We start from the raw sequence: 26,661 nt of genomic DNA, 5'->3' as shown, positions 1-26,661 counted from the left end.
AGGTTGGGGACATCAGAATTTACTCCTTTTGTCCTGTTCTCTTAGTAAACTTACTTACATGGGATCAGTTCACAGGAACTTTTTGCCTCAATTTCAGAATGATGAAATGTTTCTAAGTATTTTGTCTGCATATATGTTTGTGTACCACATACTTGGCCTCTGACTAGGGTTATAGACCAATATGTGGGTGCAAGGAATTGAACCCAGGTCCTCTGGGAGAGCAGCAGCAAGTGCTCTTAACCACTGAGTTGTTTATTTCTCCAACCCTCTGGCTCAGTATGGAAACCTGGTATAAGTATCACTTTGCAAAATTTATCTCTAGTTCATTTAGGGAAAAAGAAGTTATTTTTCTTTTAAAAAGGTAAAAGTTGATGGTGCAAATATATGTATATCGTATTGTGTGAGATTTGCTTGATTGCTTGCTAGTCTTTTTTTTTTTTTTTCTTTTTTTTTTTTTTTTTTTTTTTTTTTGGCTTGTTGGAACCCGCCCTTAAGTTTTTTTGGGCAGCTTTTTAAGTAAAGATCCCCCCCCCCCAATTTTTTTTTCTTTGTTCTTACTTGGTTTATTTTTGCCCCCCCCCTTTTCTTCTAAAAAACTTTTTTCCTTTTTTTTTTTTTTTTTTTAGAAGAGGGCACCAGATCTCATTACAGATGGTTGTGAGCCACCATATGGTTGCTGGGAATTGAACTCATGACCTCTGGAAGAGCAGTCAGTGCTCTTAACCGCTGAGCCATCTCTCCAGCCCTAGTCTTTCCTTTTAAAATTTCACATTGTTTTAATATATTTAGAAGATTAAGTCATTAGGAAATTGTGGCTTCTGCATACCTTTGGTGCTATTTGTTCATCCAGATAGCTTGAGAGTTGTCCAGAGCATGCCCCCCTCAACACACACACACACACACACACACACACACACACACACACACACACACACACACACACTCAAAGTGTTTTAAGACATAGTTTCTCTGTGTCTTGGAACTCTTTCTGTAGACCAGTCTGGCCTTGAATTCTGAGATCTGCTTGCCTCTGTCTCAGGAGCGCTGGAAGCAAAGGCATGCTCCATCACCCAGCTTTACCTCACTTTCTTGTGGTCTAGGTTTAAGGTAGGAAAGATGTTCTTGAAAGGTGTGGGCAAAACTCACACCTTTCAGATTTTAGCTCTCTTGGAAAGTGGAACATTCTTAATGCTTGCAGTCAGTTATCAGCATGCTGGTTGTTTCACTGCTTCGTCCTTCTCTTTCACTCTTTATCTACTAATGTGAGTTAGGAGAAAGTAAAATCCAAATTGGGAGTACTTAACTACTGTTATTAAATGCTGCTTTGAATTTTAGTATGAGTAGTTTGTTGAATTTAGGACAAAATATTTCTTGAGAAAGGTTAGGAGAATGGTAACAGCTTGCAATTAGTTTGTGATTTACTAAACAGCTTCCATTTCTGAGGCTGTGCTCTGGATCATTTGTAGAGTAGCCTCAACTTTCTGAGTATTAACTAGGTTGTGGGTATGTGCCACCATGCCCTTCTCTTACAGTGCACTTTTTGTGAATTCTTTCTTAATCTCAAAACCTTGCAAGGCAGACCTTTTTAAAAAAATATATGTACATTGGTGTTTTGCCTATATGTATGTTTATGTGAAGGGTTAATATACTGGAATTATAGACAGCTGTGAGCCACCATGTAGATGCTAGGAATAGAACCTGGCTCTCCTGGAAGAAAAAACCACTGAGCCATCTCTCTGGCCCCAAAAGGCAGACTTTTAATTTAAATTTTTATTTTGTATGCGTGTATGCGTGTGTGCGTGCGTGCACACCATGTGAGTTCTGGGGATCAAACTTAGTGCATCAGGCTGGGCATCAGCAGGCATTTTTACCTATTGAACTATCCTGCTGGTGTCACGCGGATATTTTTATTAAGTAAACAGACTGAAGTTAAAGTAAGGTTCACAGATAGAGCTAGGAGTGAGGAACCAGACTTTATACTTTTTCAGGGCAATTAAATTATAGTTATCTAGTATTTACTATTTGGAGGAGAGATGTGAGGGAAGAGAGTGAGAGGAAAAAAGTGTACTTATAACTAATGATATTTTTAGTTGCACATGAAATTCATATTAGGAATTATTAACAATTATTAACAAGTAGATTTCCATATGTATATACACAGGAAAGGTCATCTGCCATTTTTATTTTACTTTCCCCCAAGTTGGAGATCAGACATGCATGCCAGTCTTAGCTATTTATTTTTAGTGTGACATTCTAGTTTCATAGCTGAGTATAGACAGTTACTTTGAAAGTGGTTTCTTTCTTTTCAAAACTAGTTTCAGTACACTTCTGCCTGTACTGCATGCATGTAAACAAGGGCCACTTAAACTTTTTCCACTTGTGATTTCCTTTGGCCTGGGAAATTTTTATACAAGTCTATATGGAAGATACATAAAGTAGATATTCAGATTAGATACTAACTGATCATAAAGACATTTATTTCATTAAAAAACTTACTGTAACTCATTAAAACTTAGCTAAAGTTTGCTTTACATTTATTTATTTTGTGTGTTTGGGGTACATATCACAGCCCTCATGTGGAGCCAGAGGCCATCATTCAGGGAAGAAAGATGAAATAAGCCCTTTTCTCCCCGGGTCGCTTTTGGTCATGGTGTTTATCACAGCAGTAGAAACCCTTTCTAAGACAGCTCTCAAGTTCCTGTTGCTAAGAATTCCTTATAGTGATGCACTGAAACCTGGAAGTGTGAGCCAAGATAAACCGTTTCTCTTTTCCTAAATTGCATCTGCCATATTTTATTACAGCAATAGAAAGTGAAATTAAGGGGTTGGGGATTTAGCTCAGTGGGGCAAGCGCAAGGCCTTGGGTTCGGTCCTCAGCTCAGGATAAAAAAAAAAAAGGAAATGAAATTAAGACATACACTAGTGAGTTGTATGGGCTTATTTATTTTTACATGAAGAATTAAGACTCCACTGAATATTTGGTACTGCAGAATATCAAGTACCTTTAGTGTTTTTCAGAGTTGTCCTAATCCCAAGCCAAAAATCAAGTGATTTTTTTTTAAAAGGTAAAACTCAAGCCAGCAGCTCAACAGTTTTACATATCAAACATTTCTTTCTTTTTTTTTTTTTTAAGATTTATTTATTTATCATTTATATGAATACACTGCAGCTGTCTGCAGACACACCAGAAGAGGACATCGGATCTCATTACAGATGGTTGTGAGCCACCATGTGGTTGCTGGGAATTGAACTCGAGACCTCTGGAAGAACAGTCAGTGCTCTTAACCGCTGAGCCATCTCTCCAGCCCCATATCAAACATTTCTAAGTGTAGTCTAAAGTATAGTGGTTTATATTTTGATACCAGTATCCTCAGAAATAGCCCTTTTTCAGGTTATGAGCAGAAAACTGTATGGTCTGTAAGAGTGCCTGTGAGTCATAGTGTAAGTAGCCTTGAGTCTTGGATGAAGTGCTCTGGGCAGTGATAGTTGGTATTCTGTGGCTTGGTGCAGCACATAGGCATATGTTGTGTGTTTGGAACCAAGGCTGCTGCAGTGAGATGTAGAATGTGATGTAGGTGGACTTTGCCAGAAACACCTTGGATTACATGTTTGATTATGAATTACTTTTTGGTTCCTGCACATTCAGAAAATTTTGTATTTATTTTTATTCTATGTGTTACTGTTTTGCTGGTGTGTGTGTATGTGCACCAGTGTGTGCCCGTTCAGTGTGTGCTGGGACTGGGGTTGTTGATGGTTGTGAGCCACCATATGGGTCCTGAGAATTGAACCTAGGCAGGTCTTTCTGTAAGAGCTACAAGGCAGTGTTCTCAACTGCCGAGCCAGCTATCTCTCCATCCCCAAGACATTCTATTGTTGTTACATTTTAAATTACTTTCCAACTCTCAAGGGCCAGTTATAGCTAATGACACTACAGTTAGTGTCTTAAAGGGTTGGGACCAGTTTTAGATGGTGTGGTTTAGGCCAGTGATAGGGTTTAATTGGTGAAGGTGCCAAATTTGGTGATCAGAGATTGATTCCCAGAACACACAATGGTAAAAGGAGAGAATAGACTCCAATAACTTGTCCTCTGTCTCTCATGTGTGCTGTGGTAGTGTGCAAACACACACAAAATAAATACATTTAAAATATAAAAAAAAAAAAACTAAAAGAAAAGTAGAAATAAAATTTTACCTACTGTAAGGTCACCTCCTGTACATTAACTTTAGGCTGGGAGTGTGGCGTAATGATACAGTGCTGGGCTAGTGATTCTTTTCTCCTTAAGACTATTCCCGCTTCATAAGAAATACTCAAGTTAATTAAAAAAAAAAAAAAAAAAAGACTATTCCCGCTTGACCCAGGCCTGTTGGAACACTAGGAAAACAGGATGGGTGATTATAAATTCTAGGACAGCTGAGCTATCTAGTGAGACCCTGTTCACAGAGCAAGGGGAAAAAAAAAAGTACAACAGAGTTCTGGGGAGGAAAGAGAGGAGATGGTTATTGAGTCAAGGGACAGTTGGAGGAATAACTTCTAGTGTTCTGTAGAACAGTAATGCAGCTCTGGTTGACAGCAGTTAATTATCTAGCAGATATCTAGCAGAGGGGATTTTTGAATGTTTCTAACACATAACTGTTTGAATTAATGGATGTACCAGTTATCTTGATTTGGACATTTTATGTTGTTCATGTGTTGAAGTGTCTCTCTTTTTCTGTAAATATGTGAAATCAGTATCTCGGCCTGTTAGCGAAGGCATATAACCTTATCTACATTTAGAATTACACCTGTAAATGTAACATTAGGAAAGCTGAGGCAGGAGGCTAGCAAGTTCAAGGACTGCTTGCTATAGGGCGAATTCAGTTAAGGCTGGCCTGAGCAACATAATGAGACCTGTCTCAAGGAGAAAACAAAGATTGGGCAGGCTTTTTAGTCTAGCACTCAGGAGGCAGAGGCAGGCATATCTCTTGAGTTGTAGGCCAGCCTGGTCTACATAGTGAGGTCCAGGCCAGCCAAGGCTGTATATATTGAGAACCTTTTTCCACAACCAACCAACCATCACCACCAACAAAAACAAAAGAAACCGAATACTAACTGTAGTTTTGGTATAATGTAAATCATGTTCTAATATAAAAACCAAATTTTTATAAGTATAAAAAATTGAACAAGCAATAAAAATCTTTCGTTAATATGGTTGTCATTCTTTGCTTTTAAAGCTTTGCTCTAATTTTTTTTTTTGGAATGAGATGTGGTATGAAGGAACAAATTCTTTATGTTTTCATTAAATTAACAAAGCATAGTAGATACATTTAAAAATGCTATAGTGTTTGAATGACGTTTTAAAAATTGATCTTTTTGGATTGGAGAGATGGCTCATCAGTTAAGAGCACTTGTTTCTCTTGCAGGGGACCTGGATTCAGCTCCCAGCATCTACATGTTGGCTCATGACCATCCCTAATTTGATATGTTTTGATCTCTGTGGGTACCAGAACTCAATGAGGTGTACATACATACATACAGGCAAAATGTTCATACACAAGAAATAAAATCAAAATATAAAGCAATTAAATAGGATTTTGGGCAAGACAAGTTAAAACATACAAACATTTGGTCGATTATTTGAGGAGGATAGAAAATTAAAAAATAATAACTAGGGGCTGGAGAGATGGCTCAGTGGTTAAGAGCACTGACTGCTCTTCCAGAGGTCTTGAGTTCAATTCCCAGCAGCCACATGGTGACTTAAAACCATCTGCAATGGGATCTGATGTTCTCTTCTGGTGTGTCTGAAGACAGCAACATTGTGCTTCTATAAATAGAACAAATAAATCTTTAAAAAAAAAAAGAACTAAAGTTTAGGGTTTTTGGTTTTTTTTGTTTTTTTTTTTTTCTTCTTTCTTTCTTTCTTTTTTTTTCTGAGATAGGTTTCTCTGTGTAGCCCTGGTTGTCCTGGAACTCCACTTGCTTCTGCCTTCCTAGTGCTGGGTAAAGGTGTATACCACCTTAATAGACAACGCTGTATTCTTACAAAAGAGACAAAAGCTTTATAGGAACTGAACTTACCATTTCATTCCGTAGGTATTGCAAAGCCATATAGTTAGTCTAGGGTCATTTGCGGGGCTCACATAGATTCATTATTTGATAAAAGAACTACCATCCTAGCTATTGTGAAACACTGACTAGAGTTTTCCAGAGAGGAACAGTTGGCACCCAGAAGGATTGGAAGACTGGAGTGCTACTGACCAGATGATCTCAGCTGGATGGATTATTCTTTCTAGTGTGCTATCTTACTGCCTTTAATGTTTCTGCTTCTGAGAAAAATAGAGGATTGGTTCAAATGTATATATTTTTTATTCATAAAAGTGTGTTTGGACATAAAAAAGTCCATGAGAGAGCATACACAAAGATTTGTGTGTTAGGATGTTTCTTTTCCAGGAAACTTTACCCAACACTTCTTTATAGACCTGTGTTTAGGTGAAGTCTTCTAAATGTTGGTCAAATCTTTGCTCAGCAGTATTTCTCAACCTGTTTTTTTCTTCCTTCATGGTTTTATTTTTCTCCAATATAATTTATGACTGTTTGGTAGATACACTTAGCTGTATATTTATCACATAGCTTCTGCGATTAAAATGTGTGTTTTATGATAGGGACTTTGTTTTGTTAATTACTATGTATGTCCATAATGGGAAATGTGCTACAGTAGAAGCTAAATAAATATTTGTTGCATAAAACAAGTGTTAAAACAGCAATTACAAAACAAGAGAGATAGATCTTCGAGTTATGTGTTTGTATGAATATTTTTGGAGAAAGTAGTTGAGCTGGGCCCTGGTGTTGTAGACTGTATACAGGTTCAGAGTAATCGTAGGATACTGCGCTGAGCCTATGTTCTTTGTTTGGTAAGACCTTGAAAATCGTATTTATGAAGGAATCATGGTATTAGTTCATTTTCTTGGCCTCTTGTTATAAAAGCATAATAAAAGGAAATCTTTGTCATTGTTTCATTTCTGCTTGTTTTGGCATTGGAGAAAAAGTTGCCAGAATTAAAGATATCAGGTGCCTGCTGAATTAGTCTCTAAAGCAGTGGTTCTCAATCTGTGGGTCCAGGTTCTTTTGAAGGTTGAAGGATCCTTTTAAAGGTGTGATTAAGACAGTTGGAAAACAGATGTTTATGTTACCATCCATAACAGTAGCAAAATTAGAGTCATGAAGTAGCAATGAAAATAATTTTATGGTTGGAGTACTAAAGGGTTGCAGCATTAGGAAAGTTGAGAACTGATTTAAAGGGTAAGCCATCTTATGTGTTTATAAAGCTCTACAAGTGATTTTTACACAGCTAGAGTAGCTAGAGTAGGCTACTATATGTAATATAACCATGAATATTCAAATGTTGTTAGGGTGGGGCATTTGTTTGTTTTTTGTTTTTAGTTTTTTAAATTTTGGGGCTTTTTGAGATAGGGTTTCTCTGTGTAGCCCTGGCTGTCCTGGAACTTGCTCTGTAGACCAGGCTGGCCTCAAACTCAGAGGGTGTTTTGCCTGCTTCTGCTTCCCTGGGATTAGAGGCATCCTCCACCTGGCTCAGACAAGTCTCATGTTGATTAGAGAAAACTATTAGCAAAGTTTGTTCTTAAAAGAATGTCATTTTGTAGTTCTGTTAATAAATGGGAGAGGATTTGAGAATGACAGTTCTCAGTGTGACTATTAGGAAGTGGAGGGGACTTGATCAATGGCTGTGATCTTGGCTTTTAGGGATTTCCCTGGAATAACAAGTGTACACTTAGATATCTAAGCTCTAAATGCTTTGCGTTAAAGTTGAGACTTTAAAAAGAGAAGGAAACGTTCAAGCCAATAGTAGTGGCAGAGTCATGGCCTTCTGGGAAGTGGAGGAAAGATTAAGTTAGAGTGGGCAGGTCATCACCGTAGTTCAGAGTCATTGTGAGTTACTTTGTAAGATCCCGTCTCAAAACCCAATGCTTAGGGATGTAATTCAGTGTTAGAGAATTTCACATTTCCAGTTTTAGTCTCCTGCACCACTTCCCCATCCTAGCCAAAACAGAAACAAAACACCAACCAGAAACAAAAAACCTAGTTCGATTTGTTGTGAATAGTTGCTTTTTCCTCCTTGTTAGGATATAAATTATATTGGCTTGTTTCTTTTCTTTTTTCGGAGCTGGGGGCCAAACCCAGGGCCTTGCGCTTGCTAGGCAAGCGCTCTACTACTGAGCTAAATCCCCAAACCCTCTTTTCTTTTTTTTTAAAGATTTCATTTATTATATATGAGTACTCTGTAGCTGTCTTCGGACACACCAGAAGAGGGCATCAGATCTCATTATAAATGGTTGTGAGCCACCATATGGTTGCTAGGAATTGAACTCAGGACCTCTGGAAGAGCAGTTGGAGCTCTTAACCACTGAGCCATCTCTCCAGCCTGGCTTGTTTCTTTTAAAACAATTCCTTTACTTTAAGATCTCATGTAGACCAAGTTGGCCTCAAACTCAGAAAATCTGCCTGCCTTTGCCTCTTGAGTACTGTGATTAAAGGCATGTGTCATCATGCCCAGCCCCCTTTCAACCCTATTTTCTTTTCTTTTTTTTTTTTAATTTATTTATTCACTTTACATCCCAATCTCAGCCACTCTTCCTCCTAGTACCCCTTCCTGCAGATCCTCTCCTAATTCTTCTCTCAGAGAAGGGGAAAGTCCCACTCTGGGTATAATACATCCCTCAGTCCCAACACACACATACATACAAGTCACTATAGGACTGGGTGTATCTTCTGCAGCTGAGGCCATATAAGTCGGCCAGTTAGGGGAATGCAAGCAGCAGGTTCAGGGACAACCTCTGTTCCAGTTGTTGGGGTGGCAGGGATCTGCCTGAAGACCAAGCTGCACGTGTGCAAGGAGCCTAGGCCCAGTACCTGCTCACTCCTTGTCCAACCCTATTTTAAAGTAAAACAAAAAATTGTGCAGAAATAAATGATGGAGCTGTGATAATTTTAAATTTTGATTTTATCTTTTTTTTTTTTTTTTTTTTTTGAGTCTGGGTGTAGCCCTTGCTGTTCTGGAACTCACTTTGTAGACCAGGCTGTTCTTGAACTCAGAGATTGACCTGCTTCTGCCTCCCAAGTGCTGGGTTTAAGGTGTGTGCCACCATTGCCCAACATTTGGTTTTGACTTTTTTTTTTTTTCGGAGCTGGGGACCGAACCCAGGGCCTTGCGTTTGCTAGGTAAGCGCTCTACCACTGAGCTAAATCCCCAACCCCAAAGCCAGTACTCTTAGCTTCTCTTAGTTTGGTTTTTGAGACAGTCTTTTGTAGCTCATGCTGGTCTGGAACTCAGCCATTTAGCCCAGGTTGGCCTCAGATTTGCAGTAATGCTATTTCATCTTTCTGAGTGCAGCAGTTACAGGTGTGTCCCATCATGCCTAAGAACACCCCTAACTCCCTCATATTCTATACCGTGATTATCTTTTAGTAATTTGGAATATCTATTAGATTTTCCATGGAAACTGTAAGGGTGTTTTTGTTTTGATTTTTGAGGTTTTATCTTGTTTAGATAAAGAGGGAAATGAAAACTTGCTTTCATAAAGGCAGAGCTGGGAGTAGGGGAGCAGCATACTCTTAGGATGAATTTTCTACTTTCAGACATGTTACCATACCAAGTAAATAAATAGCAATCTTTTTTTCTCTTCTCCATGATAATAGGGTCTATATAAAATGGTACTTTGAGAATCCATGTTTAAGGACCACATCAGATGAGTTTTTGTAAACTATATTATTTGTTGAAAATCTGTTTTGAGCCAGAATGATAGGGTTTTTTTGTTTGTTTTTCTTTTTATGTGTTGATAAACCTTTTAACATTCCTTTAAAATATTGTAATGGAGTTGGAGAAATGGCTGAGTGGTTAATACTGGCTGTGGACTGGAGAGATGGCTCAGTGGTTAAGAGCCCTAACTGCTCTTCCAGAAGTCCTGAGTTCAAATCCCAGCGACCACACAATGGCTCACAACCATCTGTAATGAGATCTGATGCCCTCTTCTGGTGTGTCTGCAAACAGCTATAGTGTATTTATATATAATAAATAAATTTTGAAAAAGAAAAAGAATACTGCTGCTTTTTCCGAGGACATGGGTTTAATTCCCAGTACCCATGTGGCAGCTCACAACTTTCTGTAACTCCTGTTCCAGGGAGTCTGACATACTCACACAGACATAAATGCAGGGAAAACACCAATATATAACACCAATATATATTAAATACAAATAAATTATTAAAAACTCATAAGATAGGTAATACTTAAAATTACATTGTTAAAAGTATCTTTCTGATTGCTTTGTATATAAAGAATTCTATCTGTATCAGGGCATACAAGTTTCTAAAAGACATTGCACTGTGCAGAGGTTGTAATAAAAACTAAATGTGGGCTCAGAGGTTAAGAGCACTGTCCGCTCTTCCAGGGGTCCTGAGTTCAATTCCTACTAACCACATGGTGGCTCACAACCATCTGTAATGAATGGGATCTGATGCCCTCTGCTGGCCTGCAGACATATGTGCAGGCAGAATGCTGCATACATAATAAATGAATTTTAAAAAACCCTAAACGTATAGTATATGGGGCAAATGGGCCTAGGCCTAGCATAGCGTCATGAAGATTAGCAAGGTTGTAGTACATGTGTGTAATTTCAGAAAGCCACTCTGGAAGTCAAGTTCTAAACTAGCCTGGGCTACATAGAAAGACCCTATCTCAAAAATCAAGTCCCCAACAAAACAGCCAAATGAGACTTTAATAAAAATGAAAGCATGTGGGGGCTAGAGAGATAGTTCGGTGGTTAAGATGCTTATTGCTCTGTCAGGAGATCTGAATTCACATCTAGGCACTCATGTTAGGTAGGTAACAAGTAACCTGTAACTCTGTAACAGTCATATAAGGCTACACACCCAGGAAAATAAATCTTTAAGAAATTTAGCACAGATTTATATATGTAAAATAATTAGCAGACACATAAATACTATAATGTAAATGGTGCATTTTTTTCCTGAAAAAACACTTGAAGCTAGATTGTTTCATAAGTAGCATTGGAGGCATTAAACTTTGCTAATTAGTATGACTTGATAGAGGTTCTTTTTGAAGTCGGATACAAAGAAGCATCAGATAAGTGGCATAGCTTGACTCAGAGCACACAGGAGGAACTGAGGCACCTGGGAGATATTTGGTGTCTTTGTAACAGTGTACAGTGTAACAGTACATGCCCACAGGACTTGTTTCAGCTGGCTGTTCTCTGTGTTAGTGTTCTGGCAGTCAAAACCCTACATAAGCAAACATGAAATTCAAAGGATTTAAATGTTCTCTAATAAGTCTATTGGAGCAAATGTGTACATTCAAAACAAGCATTAATACAGAATTTGCTGTTCCCTACCTAACAGCATTGTGGAGACCATGGCCTTTGTATGGCTCTTCTGCCTAGGCCTTGGACCTCTTGTACACAGCATCTGAGGCACTTTCATGGTACCTGTTTTACTATTTTAGTTGCCACTCCCAATGCATGGGAAGGCCATTCTCTTTTCCCACCTGCCCTCTGAGTTCTAGGAAGGACTTTTCTTTTAGAACAGAGCTAAAGTGAAAAGCTGCAAGAGGTACTACTGTTGAGCAGTGAGTGGGTTGCCACAGAGGTCAGTTTCAACTTTCTTCTTTGTATATGACTTTAAAAACTGTGTGTGTGTGTGTGTGTGTGTGTGTGTGTGTGTGTGTGTGTGTGCGTGCGCGCGCACGCCTGTCTGTCTGTCTGTCTGTCAAAATAGAGATGTTTTAATTAAAGAATTTTCTTAAGTTATGGCTTTGCTGTGATAACCATTTGTTTCATTCTGTGTCCAACATCCCTTTCTCCTGTTATGTATATGTGCCCACTTTATCATTGTTTTTATGTGGGTATATCCTTCTCTGTGTGTATATGTGTAGAGGATATGCCACAGTATGAATATAGAGGTTAACAGACAACTGTTTCTTAAATTTATGCACGAGTGTTTTGCTTGCATGTATCTGTTTAAGGGTCTCAGAACCCCTAGAACTGGAGTTACAGACATGTGGGTGCTGGGAATTGAACCCTGGTCCTCTGAAAGAACTGTCAGTACTCTTCAATAGCTGAGCCATCTCTCCAGCCCCACATTTGAGTTTAATTTTAATATTTGAAGAAGTTGTTGGGTTTTATTTGGAGACAGTCTCAATGCAGCCTACACGGGCCTCATACTCTGTAACTAAGGATAACTCGAACTTGTGATTCTGCTGCTTCTCCCTCTAGGCATATGGCACCAAGCCCAGTTTCAAGATTTTTCTCCCCGTTTTAGCCTTTGTTTTCTCTGGTACATTAGTTATATTTAATATTGTTTCACAGGTCATTGGGACGCTGTTTTTCATTTACTTAGAACTATTTAAGTTTGCATTTAGATAGTTTTCTATTACTATGGCTTCAAGTTTCTTTTATTTTTAAGTTTTTTTTTTCTTTTTTTTAAAATTTCTTTGTGTAGCCCTGGGTATCCTGGAACTAGCTCTATAAACCTGACTGGCCTCTAACTTTTTCATTCTTTTGTTCTTTCGAGGTAGGGTTTCCCTGTGTAGCCTTGGATGTTTTGGAACTCACTCTGTAGACCAGACTGTATTTGAACTCAAGAGATCTGCCTGCCTCTGCCTCCTGAGTCCTGGCATTAAAGGTGTGCAACACCAATGCTTAGCTATTTTTTTAATTTTTAAAATTACATTTATTTATTAGTGAGTGTATATGTCCATCCATGTGGGTTCACATAGTAAGTTTTGGGAGTAAGTTCTTTCCTTCCATTGTACTGGTCCAACTTAGGCTGTTAGGTGGGTATAAACTACCTGCCCAAATTTTCAAATTTTAATAAAGGTAGTTCTGAGTCTTGCTCCCAGGGTATGGGCAGACTGGGTCTATGCTAATCCACTACTGTTGATGAAGATTTTTTTTCCCTAGGTGTTTGGTGCCTGAACACCTGGAGTTGTAAGGCTTGTGCTGCTCTGTAGCTGTTGTGGCTTAAGTCTGGTGTGGGCCTTCCCCAATTTAATTTTTTTTTTTTAAGATTTATTTATTTTATATAAGTACATTGTAGTTGTCTTCAGACACACCAGAAGAGGGCATCAGATCTCATTACATATGATTGTGAAGCTACCATGTGGTTGCTGGGATTTGATCTTAGGACCTTTGGAAGAGCAGTCAGTGCTCTTAACCACTGAGCCATCTCTCTCCCAATTTAATCTTTAACCAAAGATTCCTAAGGACATTTCTAAAGCTTGCACCTGTCAACTTCTCTGTGATCCTTTCTGGAAAGATTGTAGCTGTTTCAGCAGTTTCCCATTCTGTAGCTGCTCAGATTGTGAGACTGCTGAACTGTTTCTCCAGTGTCTAATCTGCAGTCTGGAAAATGCCTTTAGGCAGAAGCAGGGATTTACCTCATTTCTAAGACAACAGTCCTGGGCTGCTTTTTGTCCAACAGCTGCTAACAGATATTTTCATATTTGCTATACACTTTTATACTTGGCATGTGTCTGAGTTGACGGCAGTTATTCCTATACATTTCGAAGCAGATGTCTCTCAGTATATGAGTGCCAGAGATGAGATTTTATTATCTATCAGAATAGTTCATTCTGTTTTATTACCTTATTTTGATTCATTTTTTTATATAGCATAGTATTAGTATTTAAAATCTTAATCAGTGAAGAAATCTATAATGTAGTATTTAATTTTGAACTAACATAGAAAACAGAACACATAGAACATATGACATTCATTTCATACTAAGGAAATCCTTTTTCCCAATTTTGAAATTTCAAGAATTCCTGAAACAAAGTGGTTTTTGGGTAAGGAATTGCAAACTCAGTTTAAAATTTAGCTTAGTGATTTGTTGTAGAAAACTAAGTATGTTGGGTTACTTTTTCCTTTTCTTTTTAAAGATTTATTTATGTTTGTGAGTACTCTATCCATCCTTCAGACATGCCAGAAGAGGGTACCGGTTTCCATTATTATGGTTGTGAGCCACCATGTAGTTGCTGGGATTTGAACTCAGGACCTCTGGAAGAGCAGTCAGTGCTCTTAACCACTGAGCCATCTCTCCAGCCCCAGATTACTTTTTCATTTTATAAAATATGGTGCAGCAGTTATGAGCACTTGCTGTTCTTCCAGAAGACCAGGTTTGATTCTCAGCACCCACGTGGTAGCATGTAACCATTTTAAAATCCAGTTCTAGGGAAATCCATCATCCTCTTCTGGTCTCTGTGGGCTCTAGGCATACTAGTGACTGTACAGAGGCATACTTTTGTAGCACCTCCCCACCCCCAGTTGTCCCCAGAGACAGCTTAGAGGCAGGACAGTTTGACTGAGCAGCTGCAGCATGGAAGGTGACCAGCAGTTACCAGGCTCAGCAAAGACAAAATAGATTGTTGCAGCGCTCTTTCATTCTCTTTTCCTTTTTTTTTTTTTTTTTTTAAGATTCTTTCTTTGGTAATTTTTTTAAATATTTTATTTATTTAATGGATATGAATACACTGTAGCTGTCTTGACATACACCAGAATCTGTTACAGATGGTTGTGAGCCACCATGTGGTTGCTGGGAATTGAACTCAGGACCTCTGAAAGAGCAGTCAGTGCTCTTAACCGCTGAGCCATCTCTCCAACCCCCTGGTAATTTCATATACTAATACAGTATATTTATTATGATATACAAGCTCTCAACTCCTCCATCCCCTTCCCAACTTCCTGTGGTTACAGTTTTTGTTTTTTGTTTTTTATAACTGAGTCCACTCAGTGTTGATCCTGTGCACTGCATCATAGTCTATCATGGCCCCCTAGTGGTGTTCAGCTGCTACTCCTCAACTAGATTGTTGGGCTTAGTAAATCTCTTCATCACCACCTTGCAGTGTTGCTCTTTGACCTTGGACATCCTGGGCCAGACATCCTTTATTTAATATTTAGCTTCAGTTTAATTGATGGCTTTGTCCTGCCCCAAACACAGACTATCCTGGAACTGGGAATAAGTTTCCCTGCTGAGCTCTGAGATCAGTTAAGGTTGTTTGGTTATACTTCTTCCCTGCCCCTTCCTTCCCTCCTTTCCCCTTCCCTCTCTGACTTGTTTGTTTTTAAGGTTTTTGTTTTGTTTTGTGTTTTTGAGACAGGCCTCATTATGTATCCTTTGACTGGAGTGGGTTTCACTATATCAGTCATGCTGGGCATGCTGACTCAAACTCAGAGATCCACCTGCCTCTGCCTCCCAAGTGCTAGAGTTATTTGTTTCTATTTTATTTTATTTTTTAAATTAATTGTGTATGTGTAATGTGAGTGCAGGTGCCTGTGGAAGCCAGATATTGGATTTCCCTGGGGCTGTATTTTCAGGTGCTTGTGGGCCATCGAGTGTAGATGCTGGGAGCCTAACTCAAGTTCTCTACAAAATCAATATGCGCTCTTAACCACTGAACCATTTCTTCAGCCTTTCTCTTTTTATTTTTTCTTTAGATGGAGCTATCCTATCTCCTCTTTTGCTCTTTATATTCTCTCTGCTTTTTTTTTTTAAGATTTAAAAAAGATGTTATGAAAAAAAATGATGTTATGCATGTGTTTTACCTGCACATACGTTTGCACCACATGTGTGTCTGGTGTGTGCAGGGGCCAGAAGAGGGTGTTGAATGCCCTAGAACTGGATTTAGAAATGGTTATGAGCTGTCATGTGGGTACTGGGAATTGAACCTCTGTAAGAACAAATACTTTTTTTTTTCTTTTCTTTTTTTTGGAGCTGGGGACCGAACCCAGGGCCTTACGCTTCCTAGGCAAACGCTCTACCACTGAGCTAAATCAAGTATTTTTTTAACCATTGAGCCATCTCTTTAGCCCCACTTCTTCCTCTTTCTATTATTCTCCATTTTATTTAATTTGTCTCCTCTTCCTTCTCTTCCTCCTCTTCTTTTAAATTTGGAGACAGGGTTTTTCTTTGTAACCCTGGCTGTCCTGTAACTCACTCTGTGGACCAGGCTGGCCTCAACTCACAGAGATCTACCTGCCTCTGCCTCCTGAATACTACAAGGATTAAAGGTGCATACCACCACCACTAGGCTGGTATTTTATTTTTTTATCTGTTGCTCTAATATTAATCATCAATCTTAATCTGCATATATCTTTCTCCAGTTTTAACCTTTAATTAACGAATGCCTTGGTATGTACACTATCCTGCCCTTTGCTTGTTACCTCCCTTCCAAATTATTGGATTTCAAGGGGTGAACTTTTATTTTTACTGTATTTTCCTAGTAAACTGTCTTTTGTTTTATCTTGTTTCAAAAGATAGTATTGTATTCTCAGAGTGATACTGGAGATCACGCTTAGTGCATTGACTGAGCTGAGGGCTTAGTTGTGAGCTGTACCTCCAGGCTAGTAGGAAGAAACTGTGACTTACTGTAAACCTCTTGAATACTGCAAATACTTGGACTGATACAACTGCAATCAAATAAAAAAAATTCAGCCAGCCACCAAATTTGACTTCAGAGACATATGAAACATGGAAATCAAGAGAGCACAAGTCTTCACAGTTGCTTATTCTATAATAGTGTATGCCATGAGAATACGATGGAATCCTAAATCAGTCAAAAGAACAGTTATAAGACGAGTCAGTGAAATCAAAGAGTACAGGAATACATTTCTTTTTTTTTTTTTTTTTTTTGGTTTTTTTCTTTTTTTTCAGAGCTGGGGACCGAACCCAGGGCCTTGCGTTTGCTAGGCAGGCGCTCTACCACTGAGCTAAATCCCAGCCCCAGGAATACATTTCTGAATGAGCTCAGAGAACAGAAACAGATGAATGAAATGACACCAGTATAATATGAAAGGGGCATTTAACAGAAGAATACTGAAAATATTGTAAGTTTGGAAGTGAAGAGTAAATTGAGTAAAAACATTCTGGAAAGCCTCACTCATAGAATAAGTGGGTTAAGAATATGAGGGTGTGAAGCGTGTGGTGGTACACACATTATCCCAGCACTTGGGAGGCAGAGGACAGGTTTGAGGCCAGCCCAGTCTATGTAGTGAGTTCCAGGACAGTCGGGCTACACAGAGAAACCCTTTCTCCAAAATAACAAAGCAAAACTAAAGAATTTGAGAGCTTGAAGACAAGGTAGATGGATTAGAACAGACAGACAATGGCACAGATAGAATAGAGCACAAAAAGAACGTAGACATGTGGGACACCATCTGCTCACCATGGGCACAGAGGAGAGCAGTGCAAGCTAAAGGCTTAGAACACATATTCAGTAAACTCACAGCAGGAGATTTCCAAAACCCAGGGAAAGAGATAGGTATCTAGGTAGGAGACACCCAAGTAGAAGACCTGAGGAGCCAGCCTCCCTACATTATATTTGTAGCATTCTGAACACACTAAGCATACAGAACAGAAAAGGGGTGAAAGCTACAAAAGGCAGGCTTCAAGGCAAAGACAAATCCATCAGAGTAACAGAAACTCTGAAACTCAAGAGGACACAAACCAGTGTATTTCAAAAGTCTGAAAGATAATGACCACTTACCTAGATTTGTATATCCAGCAAAGTCATCTTTCTGTGATTCTTCAAAAACTGACACTTTCCATGAAACAAAGGGAATTTATTACCACTTTTAGTGGCACCACAGGAAATATTTAAAGGAATTCTAAACATTGAAGAGAAAGATAATCATATCCTGGAGGATACAAGAATAATAAAGTACAGCTAAAAACCATTAATAAGCAGATGAGGGGTTGGGGATTTAGCTCAGTGGTAGAGCGCTTGCCTAGGAAGCACAAGGCCCTGGGTTCAGTCCCCAGCTCCAAAAAAAAAACCAAAAAAAAAAAAGCAGATGAAGATTAGGAAAATACCAGATACTACAAAAGCAATCCAATGGTAGGTATGAGTACATAGCTCTGAGTGCTAACAGTCCCAAGTTTCTTATCATTACATGTTTACAAGACAGAATCCATCTATTTATTCCCAAAAGAAGCCTCACTGGGGAGGAGGAACTCACTGGGGAACATGAAAAGATGGAAAAAGATATTTGAAGAAATGATACTAGAAGAGCAGATTTCACTGTTTATTTCTGACAGTATAGACTTGAAATCAAAATCTTTTACTTGTGTTTTTTACCCCTCCTCTGCCCCTTTCCCACCTACATTTTTCTCTGCTCCAGATCCTCCTCTAGTCCAGTCCACCCTCAACTCTTTCTCATCCCGGCCCACCTCTCAGTGCCACTATGCTGTGGTGTAGGCTTTTTTTTCTTCTTGTTTTGCATATACTTACCTGGTCTATTGCATTTAAAGACTACCTTGGTTAGAAAAGTGTAATTTTAAACCATAGTTCCTGTTTCCTTTTCATCTTTTTGTTTGTTTGGTTTTTTTAAGCTAAGATCTCACTATGCAGAGACCATGTTTACCCCAAAGTCACAGACCTACCTGCTTCTGCCTCCCAAGTGCTGGGATTAAGACACAGGTGTGCACCACCATACCTGGTCTGTACCTTTTAAATTATATTTTCACTTTTCCTATAACTCAATTGTTAGATTTTTTAAAAATGAGTTTTTGATTTTTCAAATCTGTGCCTTTTACTTTGTTCTGCTTTTAATTTTTTGTATTTAAGCCTTTCAATTTTTGGTGCTGAAGAGAGAACCTAGTGCTCTGGTATGCTAGGCAGGTGTTCTGTCACTCGACTGCGTCCTCACCCCCTTTGGTAACCATTTAGTGGAACTTAATAAAAACCTGAAAATAATTTTGCTTTGTAGTAAAAAATGTAGCAGTGAACTTGGAAAGTTTCTTCATTTATTGGTAAACTAACATACTTTCTTGTTTTGACAGAGATGTTATGAACATAAACAGTATAGAAATGGATTGAAGTTCTGTAAACAAATCCTTTCCAATCCCAAATTTGCAGAGCATGGAGGTAAGAACACTGTTTATATATCTAAGTGCATGGCTTTACTGTAACTCCATCTGCCTTCTCTTATCTCACTGTCATTATTTCTAGAGTAAACCTTTAACGCCTATGGGGGGATAAAATCTAATAATTAATTTTTAGTTAAATACCATGAAAATGATAGCACATTCAATTTAAGTTTTGGTTTCTTTTTTTCTATACTAGGTCTTCTGGAAAGGCTGAAGAGCCCATTCAGGCCCGATGCTTGTTTAAATTAAAGAAAATTTCACTTTAGAATTTTGTGCTGGAAGAACTTTATTTTTTACCATAAGCTTGCTCAGAAAATGACTGTTTAGTCTCTCTTATTTTTATTGTATATTAATTAGCTCATCACAACTGAGTCATGTTTAAGATGTTTGTATTTATAACAGCCAGATAGATATATAGCTTCTGTCTGAATAAGATGGGTGATTTGATATTTGTAGAAAAGTTGGTAGGTATGTGACTAAACTTGTAAAGAAATAAGAGGAAAACAACATTTTGTGGGTCTGATTTGTACAGCTTTGGGAAACATGACTCACTGGTGGTGACCTGACACTGTGTTGAGGAGGGAGGATGACAATTCAGTAGCAAAGTTTTCGTCATTCCCTTTCTGCATTGTTATGTTTGCTCATACTTGAGATTTTACATATGCTGCAGTTTGAAGATGGAGGCAGTGATGCTAAACAATACCTAGTTGATTGAAAACCTGTCTTCAGTTGATATCTGAACAGTAGGTTCTTTTATATTCCATTTTGTGAAGAATACATACTGGTAATGGAACTAATTTAATCATAGTTTTATTAGCAGAAAATGTCACATCTTATTTATGATATGAATTTAGCATTTGGTTTTCCTCTCTTCCTTTCTGAAATGTACCCCTTCCCTGTATTTTAACATGACTGAAATGAGGTTGAATATGAAGTATCACAAATTTACTGGAGATAGTTTTAGACATTAACACCTTAAGACTTTGTTTGTGAGAACCGAGTTCATGCCAGTTTTTAACCCATGGACCTTTTGCTACCTTCTAAGTGCCAGGGCTATGTGTGCACACATCCTGATCTATATACACAGCTCTATTATTTTCCAGAGTTCTAAAAATTGATCCTAAAAATTAGGTAAATACAAAAATAATCAGGCAAATAAGTCACAATGAGTCTATTTTAACTCATGCATTATAAAATTAGAAACATTTTTTCTTTTCTGAAAAGGTACTATTTCTTACAACACTCTTTTAAAGTGATTAGAAATGATGACTTTTTGACATCTGTAACTTTGTGTTCTTTATAGTAAATAACAATGTGGCTTTGCCTTAAATAAAGTGAAAAGCAAGGACAGAAATCCAAGGTTGTCTTCTAACCCCAACACATGTGCTGGTGCATGTAAATGCCCACCCACACTTACAGACACATAGCACCCTCCAACACACACACACACACACACACACACACACACAGAGAGAGAGAGAGAGAGAGAGAGAGAGAGAGAGAGAGAGAGAAGAGAACTGTAGATAATTTATGTGTATCTTAATGAAGAATTGAACTTAGGTTCATAGAAACAAAGTTTTCAAAATTGTGTTTTGTATTTTGAAAGAAGGTAGTCATTTCATGAATTTGCTTAAGAATGCCAATAGAGTGATTATTACTAGGAAGTCTACCTAGTCAGATATTTTACACATTTATTTATTTATTGACAGGTTTTATTGTGTTGCCCTGGCTGACATGGAACTTTTCTAAATAGGTCAGGCTGGCCTCAAACTCATAAGAGGTCTGTCTGCTTCTGCCTTCCAGATGCCAGGATTAAAGATAAATGCCACCATGCCTGGTTAGGTTTTTATCTTTTATTTATTCACTAACGAAACAAAAAAATCTAAAAATGCCTCAAAAAACAGAATCTAGAGATGTTTTCTTATTTGCCGCATCAGTGTTTGAAAATATTTTAATTCTGTACACACCTGGAAGTGCCTTGTTAACATGATGTTTGTACTGTTTGTTTTATGAGATTATAGTTATTTCTTATTGATTACTTTCTTCTACCTTCTTTTTCCTTTGTTATTAAACTATAGAAACCCTGGCTATGAAAGGATTAACGTTGAACTGTTTGGGAAAAAAGGAAGAAGCTTATGAATTGGTTCGCAGAGGTTTGAGAAATGATTTAAAGAGTCATGTGTGTATCCTTTGGAAATACATTTAAAGATTGAGTAGACTGTTTTGATATAAGAAAACAAACAGAGTCAAGAAATGTAAATTCCTCTTACCATGAGGAAATAATTTTTTCTTAAACTGAAAACAGGGAACTTTTTTTTAGTATGCCTACTGCATTTTAACAGTATATTTTAGATAAAGTGTATCTATGAATGCTGGTCTTAACATTGGGAGGAGGTGTTGCTATGGCCTGAATATTCATATTTCTTTAAATGCATACATTACATTGAAGCCTAGTCACAGAGTGATGGTGTTAGGAAGTAGGGGTTTTTGAGAAGTCACTAGGGATTGGGGATAGAACCTTCAGGATGATGTATAAACCCTCAGGGAACTTGTTAGCCCCTTTGTCACAGGAAGATACATATAGGATATGCCATCTATGAAGAAGAGCGCATGACTCGCTAGATGACACATACAGAAGTAGTAGTATGAGCAGCAAACTTCTTTTGTTTATAAGCTGCCCTGTTTAAGTAAGGTATTTAGTTAGAGCAAATGGTCTGAGACAGTACATTGTGATTTCACTCCCAACCTTAGAGAGATGTTGCAAAGAACATTAACAAATTGTATTATACTGAGTAAGAACAGAGGCAGTGAAGTATAAGTTTAGCTTGTTCACTTAGATCTGAAGCTTTCCTCAGCCTTTCTGTTATCCATGTTTCCTTATTTGTGACAAGGGCTGGGTTTGAGTAGAACTTTATTAGGGAAAAGAGAAAAAAATGTGCTTTGGCATTTTTCAGTCTCTCTCTCTCTCTCTCTTTTTTTTTTTCTTTTTTTCGGAGCTGGGGACCGAACCCAGGGCCTTGTGCTTCCTAGGCAAGCGCTCTACCACTGAGCTAAATCCCCAACCCCCATTTTTCAGTCTCTTAACAAGGATTCCTATACCTGTTTTGTAGGATAGCAACATTTAAGAGCCAAGTCATTTAACACATTTTCAAGTGTTTAGTGGTCTCTTAGGACAGTACAGGTAAATAGTCTGTTGAAGGAAAGAAAATACTAGATGCCTATATAGAACCTTTTGAGTGTTTATAAAACATGGCTTGTTCAAAGCCGTACCACCAATCTTGAAAACACAAGAGTGCAGAAAAGAGGGACCAGAGCACTAGAAAGGTAAGCCAGAGCTCAGCAAGTTTTTGTTGTTGTTATTGTTTGTTTGCTTTTGGGATTTACTATATGTGTATGAGTCTTTGGCCTGCATATATTAATATATACCTCGTGCCTGCCCTGTGCCATTGGAGGCCAGAAGAGGATATCAGATCCTTTGGAACTAGAGTTAGCAGTGGTGTGACCCACCTCTGTAGGTGCTGGGAACAGGACCCAGGCCCTCTATTGATAAGATCATGTGTTCTGAATCCCTGAGCTGCCTTCCAGTTGTGACAAACTTGTAAAGAAAGTTAAACTCCTTGAAGATGATAGGCTGTTTAGGAAGAGGTATTAAAGACTCGTTCTTCTTCTTCTTTTTTTTTTTTCTCCCTTTTTGTGGGTTTTAAAAGAGTAATAGGATAAAGTAAAAAAAGCAAAGGGGTGGTAGGATTGCATGATTGCAGTGACACTGTAAAAAGGCCCTCTTCCTTTATGGCATTCTTATAAACAGTTCCATTTTGCTTCCTTAGCTATTTTCCTTTAATAGAGTATAAGATCCCTAAATGTTGGAAATAAATCTAGCTATTGAGAATTTGTAAAAATTATTTGTCTTGGTTTTATATGTGACTGATTTTTGGGAACTTTGTGCCATGTAAAAGCATTGTCTTTTTTTAAAAAAATTTTATTTACTTTTATTTCATGTACATTGCTGTTTTACCTGCATATGTGTTTGTGTCAGGTTTTAAGTCACTTGGATCCTGATTATAGATGGTTGTGAGCTGGCATGTGAGCTGCTGGGAATTGAACTCTGCTCCTTTGGAAGAGTAATCATTCTTCTTCACAACTGAGCCATCTCTCCAGTCACCAAGCACTTGCATTAATACTAACTATCTCAGTTCATTACCATTACTTTGCTCTATCGTGTAGATATTCTTATTTATGTTTTGTAAATGAGAAGCAAAATAAGGCTAATTCGAGGTTATAGCATTAAAATAGTAGGCTAGCCCTAATTGTCTTGGCTTCAAAAGCTCTCCTCTTTTCTGTTTGTTAAATTCTCATTTATCTTTGCATTCTTCTCCGGTGTCCCCATTTCCATTCAGAAGTTTATGAATGATGTTAGCTTTCCGAGGGTTGGGGAGATTGTGTGGTAAATGTGTGTGTATAAAACCTGTGCCCCTGTATTGTATTCCTGGTTGACCTCAAACTCTCAGAAGTCTGTCTGTCTGTCTCTGCTTTCTAAGTATTGGTATTAAAGGTGTGTGCTACCAAATCTGACTGGGGATCGTATTTCTTGACATATACGTTATATCCTTAACTAAAATTCCTTTAGGTTGGCATGTTTATGGCCTTCTTCAGAGGTCAGACAAGAAGTATGATGAAGCCATTAAGTGCTACCGAAATGCACTGAAATGGGATAAAGACAATCTTCAGATCTTAAGAGATCTCTCCTTACTGCAGATTCAAATGCGAGACCTTGAGGGCTATAGGGTAAGTAAAAGATGTTTTTTATTTTTATCATAAGAGAAAAATCCTTACTCAGAACCTAGAAAATATTCTGATAAAAAAATTTCTTTACATTTTTTGACTGCCCCCTCCCCCGTTAGTGATTACATTTGTGATTGGAACAGATAGATCTTAAAAACAGATCGTTTTGGTTGGGGATTTAGCTCAGTGGTAGAGCGCTTGCCTAGGAAGCGCAAGGCCCTGGGTTCGGTCCCCAGCTCCGAAAAAAAAAAAACAGATCGTTTTGTAGAGGGATAGAGTTGGAATAATATGTTGGATTGTTAAAAAAATTGTTAAAGTTTTTGTTAAAAATCACTTTATTAAAAATTAACACTCTGATAGAGTAACTATAGTATTTTGTCCTTTTCATTAAAGTAAGTTTTTAAATTTTGTGTTTGACTCTTTATATTCATTGGTATTATTTATATATAGTTCAGTAGTGTACATTGAACCCTCAAGTCAGCTTTGGGTTTATTTCCTTGATAATCTGTTTCTTCACGATAATGCCTGCAGTGCTGTTTTCTTTACATACCTTATTAAAGAATGTCGTTTGTTGCTTTTGTGGAAGAGATTAGGAAATAAGGATATCTGGCATCAAGCTTTAAAAAAACCCCTAAGATTAGCGCGGGAGGCTTCAAAGTATCTCTTTGTCTCTGTGCAGCAGTATAATATTTGATGTTGAAATTTTTCTAAAATAGTTGCCTGCATTGTATTACAGTGTAAAGATCGCAAAGTAATGCGATCTTCTGTTTTTCTGAGGGCCCTGAGGACTGAACTCAGGGCCTCCTGTTCTAGTCAGTAGCAGGACATTCACTTTGTGAACCTAAGATAAATCTTGTTTTTTTCCCACACTGTGAAGGAAACAAGATACCAGTTGCTTCAGCTTCGACCTGCACAGAGAGCATCATGGATTGGTTATGCTATTGCTTACCATTTATTAGAAGACTATGAAATGGCAGCAAAAATTTTAGAAGAGTTTAGGAAAACACAGCAGGTAATAACAAGACAAGTTTATTGTGTCTGATTCTAAGTATAACTGAAAGAAAGAAGTTTATATACATACCTGAAAAATCTCTGTGGTTAATATCTTTGTGTTTATATTTTGTTCCTTAAATGATTACAGGCATGCTCTTTTGCATACTTCATATGCTCCTAAAAATTACTCTAGTTGTTATTACTGACCGTGCTATCAGGGATGATCAAAACTTACTGATTCTAAGTTGTAGATAGTGTAAATTATCTTAATTTTTTTCTTTCTAATAGCCTTTTCCAATTCCATTGTTTGGTTTTGAAGTATACCTATTATATAATCATTTCCCTGGGGAGTCTATATCTGAAGTGGTTTTAAAGAGTTTTTTGTTTTTTTTTAATTTTATTTTGCCAAGCACACAGTAATGCTTTTGGAATGTTCCTGAGTTTGGATTTGTTTGCTTTTCCTTTTTTTTTTTTTCCAAAGATTTATTTATTTTATGTATACGATTACACTATAGCTTTCTTCAGACATACCAGATCCCATTACAGATAGTTGTGAGCCATCATGTGGTTGCTGGGATTTGAACTCAGGACCTCTGGAGGAGCAGTCGGTGCTCTTAACCGCTGAGCCATCTCTCCAGCCCTTGTTTGCTTTTCCTAATTGTTAGTTAAAGCTGTACGTTTCACAGAAACCCACAGACTGATGGATTCAGTTCAGCATATCAATTGCACATAATTTGCTTGATCTGTTTATTACTGTACTGGATGGTATTTGTAGCTGTCAACTGGTTGTTTTACTTTTTAGTTATAAACAACCAAAGACCAAACCAGCTTATTTGCCAGCAGATTTTGACTTCTAGTCTTTAGCATGCACTGCCTGGCTCAGCCGTTAAAATGACAGCTGTGAAGTCCAATTCTCTGACTCCACCATTTTTTCTAGATTTCTTACTTGCATCCTGTTGCTAGCAGTTTTCTTCTTTCTGTTTATTTATTTCTGATACTGTTGTTACTTATTTAACATTTCTTAAACAGATATTTAGGAGTTTTAAAAATAATTGCTATCAATTGGGGTTTTTTTTGTGTTTGAGGGTGTGTAAATAATTTTCTAATACAAAAAATAAGATTCTTATTAGTATTTCTTATGTCTTTGTGCAGACATCTCCTGATAAAGTGGATTATGAATATAGTGAACTCCTTTTATATCAGAATCAAGTTCTTCGGGAAGCAGGTCTTTATAGAGAAGCCTTGGAACATCTTTGTACCTATGAAAAGCAGATTTGTGATAAACTTGCCGTTGAAGAAACCAAAGGTATTTAAAAATATATAGCACTCTAACTTAATTATAGCCAGTAGCAGGCTGAAAATTCATAGTTGCTGCTGACGGTCACCACGTAAAATTCAGCTTGCTGAAGACGGGGAAATGTATGTTATTCATGCATTTTGAATAATTTGTGATGTGGGAAAAATACCATTAACTGATGGAGAGTGTCAAGTGAGGATAAAAAGCCACAAAAATCTAATAAAATGATTTAGGTAAAGCACTTTTATTTTTGATTTTTTTCCCCATTGTTTGCCTTAAAGGGGTCGGGGGGCTGTGCTGTGTTCTCTTGACTGGTCTCAAACTCCTGGGCTCAGTGGTTCTTACTCTCCAGCGGGAATAATGAAACTACAGGGTTAGGCTAACAGCCAGTGTAGTCAGCCCCTGTGTAAAGTATCGTGCATTCAAAATACTGGGCTAGGGGTATAGTTCATTGTAGAATACTAGACTACCATGTGTGAGGCCTTGAGTTCCAATTCCAAGTACTAGGAAAAAAAAAATCATTCCAGGATTCAGTCAAAACACAATTGTAATTTTATAAAACAAGATTTACTGACTTTTAGAGATAATTCATTGGAAAAATGACAGTGTAAGTACTGTATGCCAGATTTTACCAGTACTATATATGTATAAATTAGTCC

The 26,661-nt window shown here is 37.8% G+C and overlaps 1 protein-coding gene across 1 annotated transcript in view; it reads left to right on the top strand.

Annotated features, from left to right (window-relative positions):
- The window catches only part of Naa15 (N-alpha-acetyltransferase 15, NatA auxiliary subunit), a 61,694-nt gene that overhangs the window by 4,362 nt on the left and 30,671 nt on the right, over positions 1–26,661 (top strand). Inside the window, exons 2-6 of the mRNA XM_032898436.1 lie at positions 18,844–18,928; positions 21,009–21,113; positions 23,558–23,715; positions 24,590–24,724; positions 25,858–26,011. Of these exons, the coding sequence (XP_032754327.1) occupies positions 18,844–18,928; positions 21,009–21,113; positions 23,558–23,715; positions 24,590–24,724; positions 25,858–26,011 (637 nt within the window). The remainder of the gene's footprint in view (positions 1–18,843; positions 18,929–21,008; positions 21,114–23,557; positions 23,716–24,589; positions 24,725–25,857; positions 26,012–26,661) is intronic.

Source organism: Rattus rattus, chromosome 3, assembly GCF_011064425.1.
Source record: "Rattus rattus isolate New Zealand chromosome 3, Rrattus_CSIRO_v1, whole genome shotgun sequence".
NCBI classification, from domain to species: Eukaryota; Metazoa; Chordata; class Mammalia; order Rodentia; family Muridae; genus Rattus; species Rattus rattus.
Note: the sequence above shows the minus strand (reverse complement) of the source record. Positions and strands in the feature narration are given on the sequence as shown.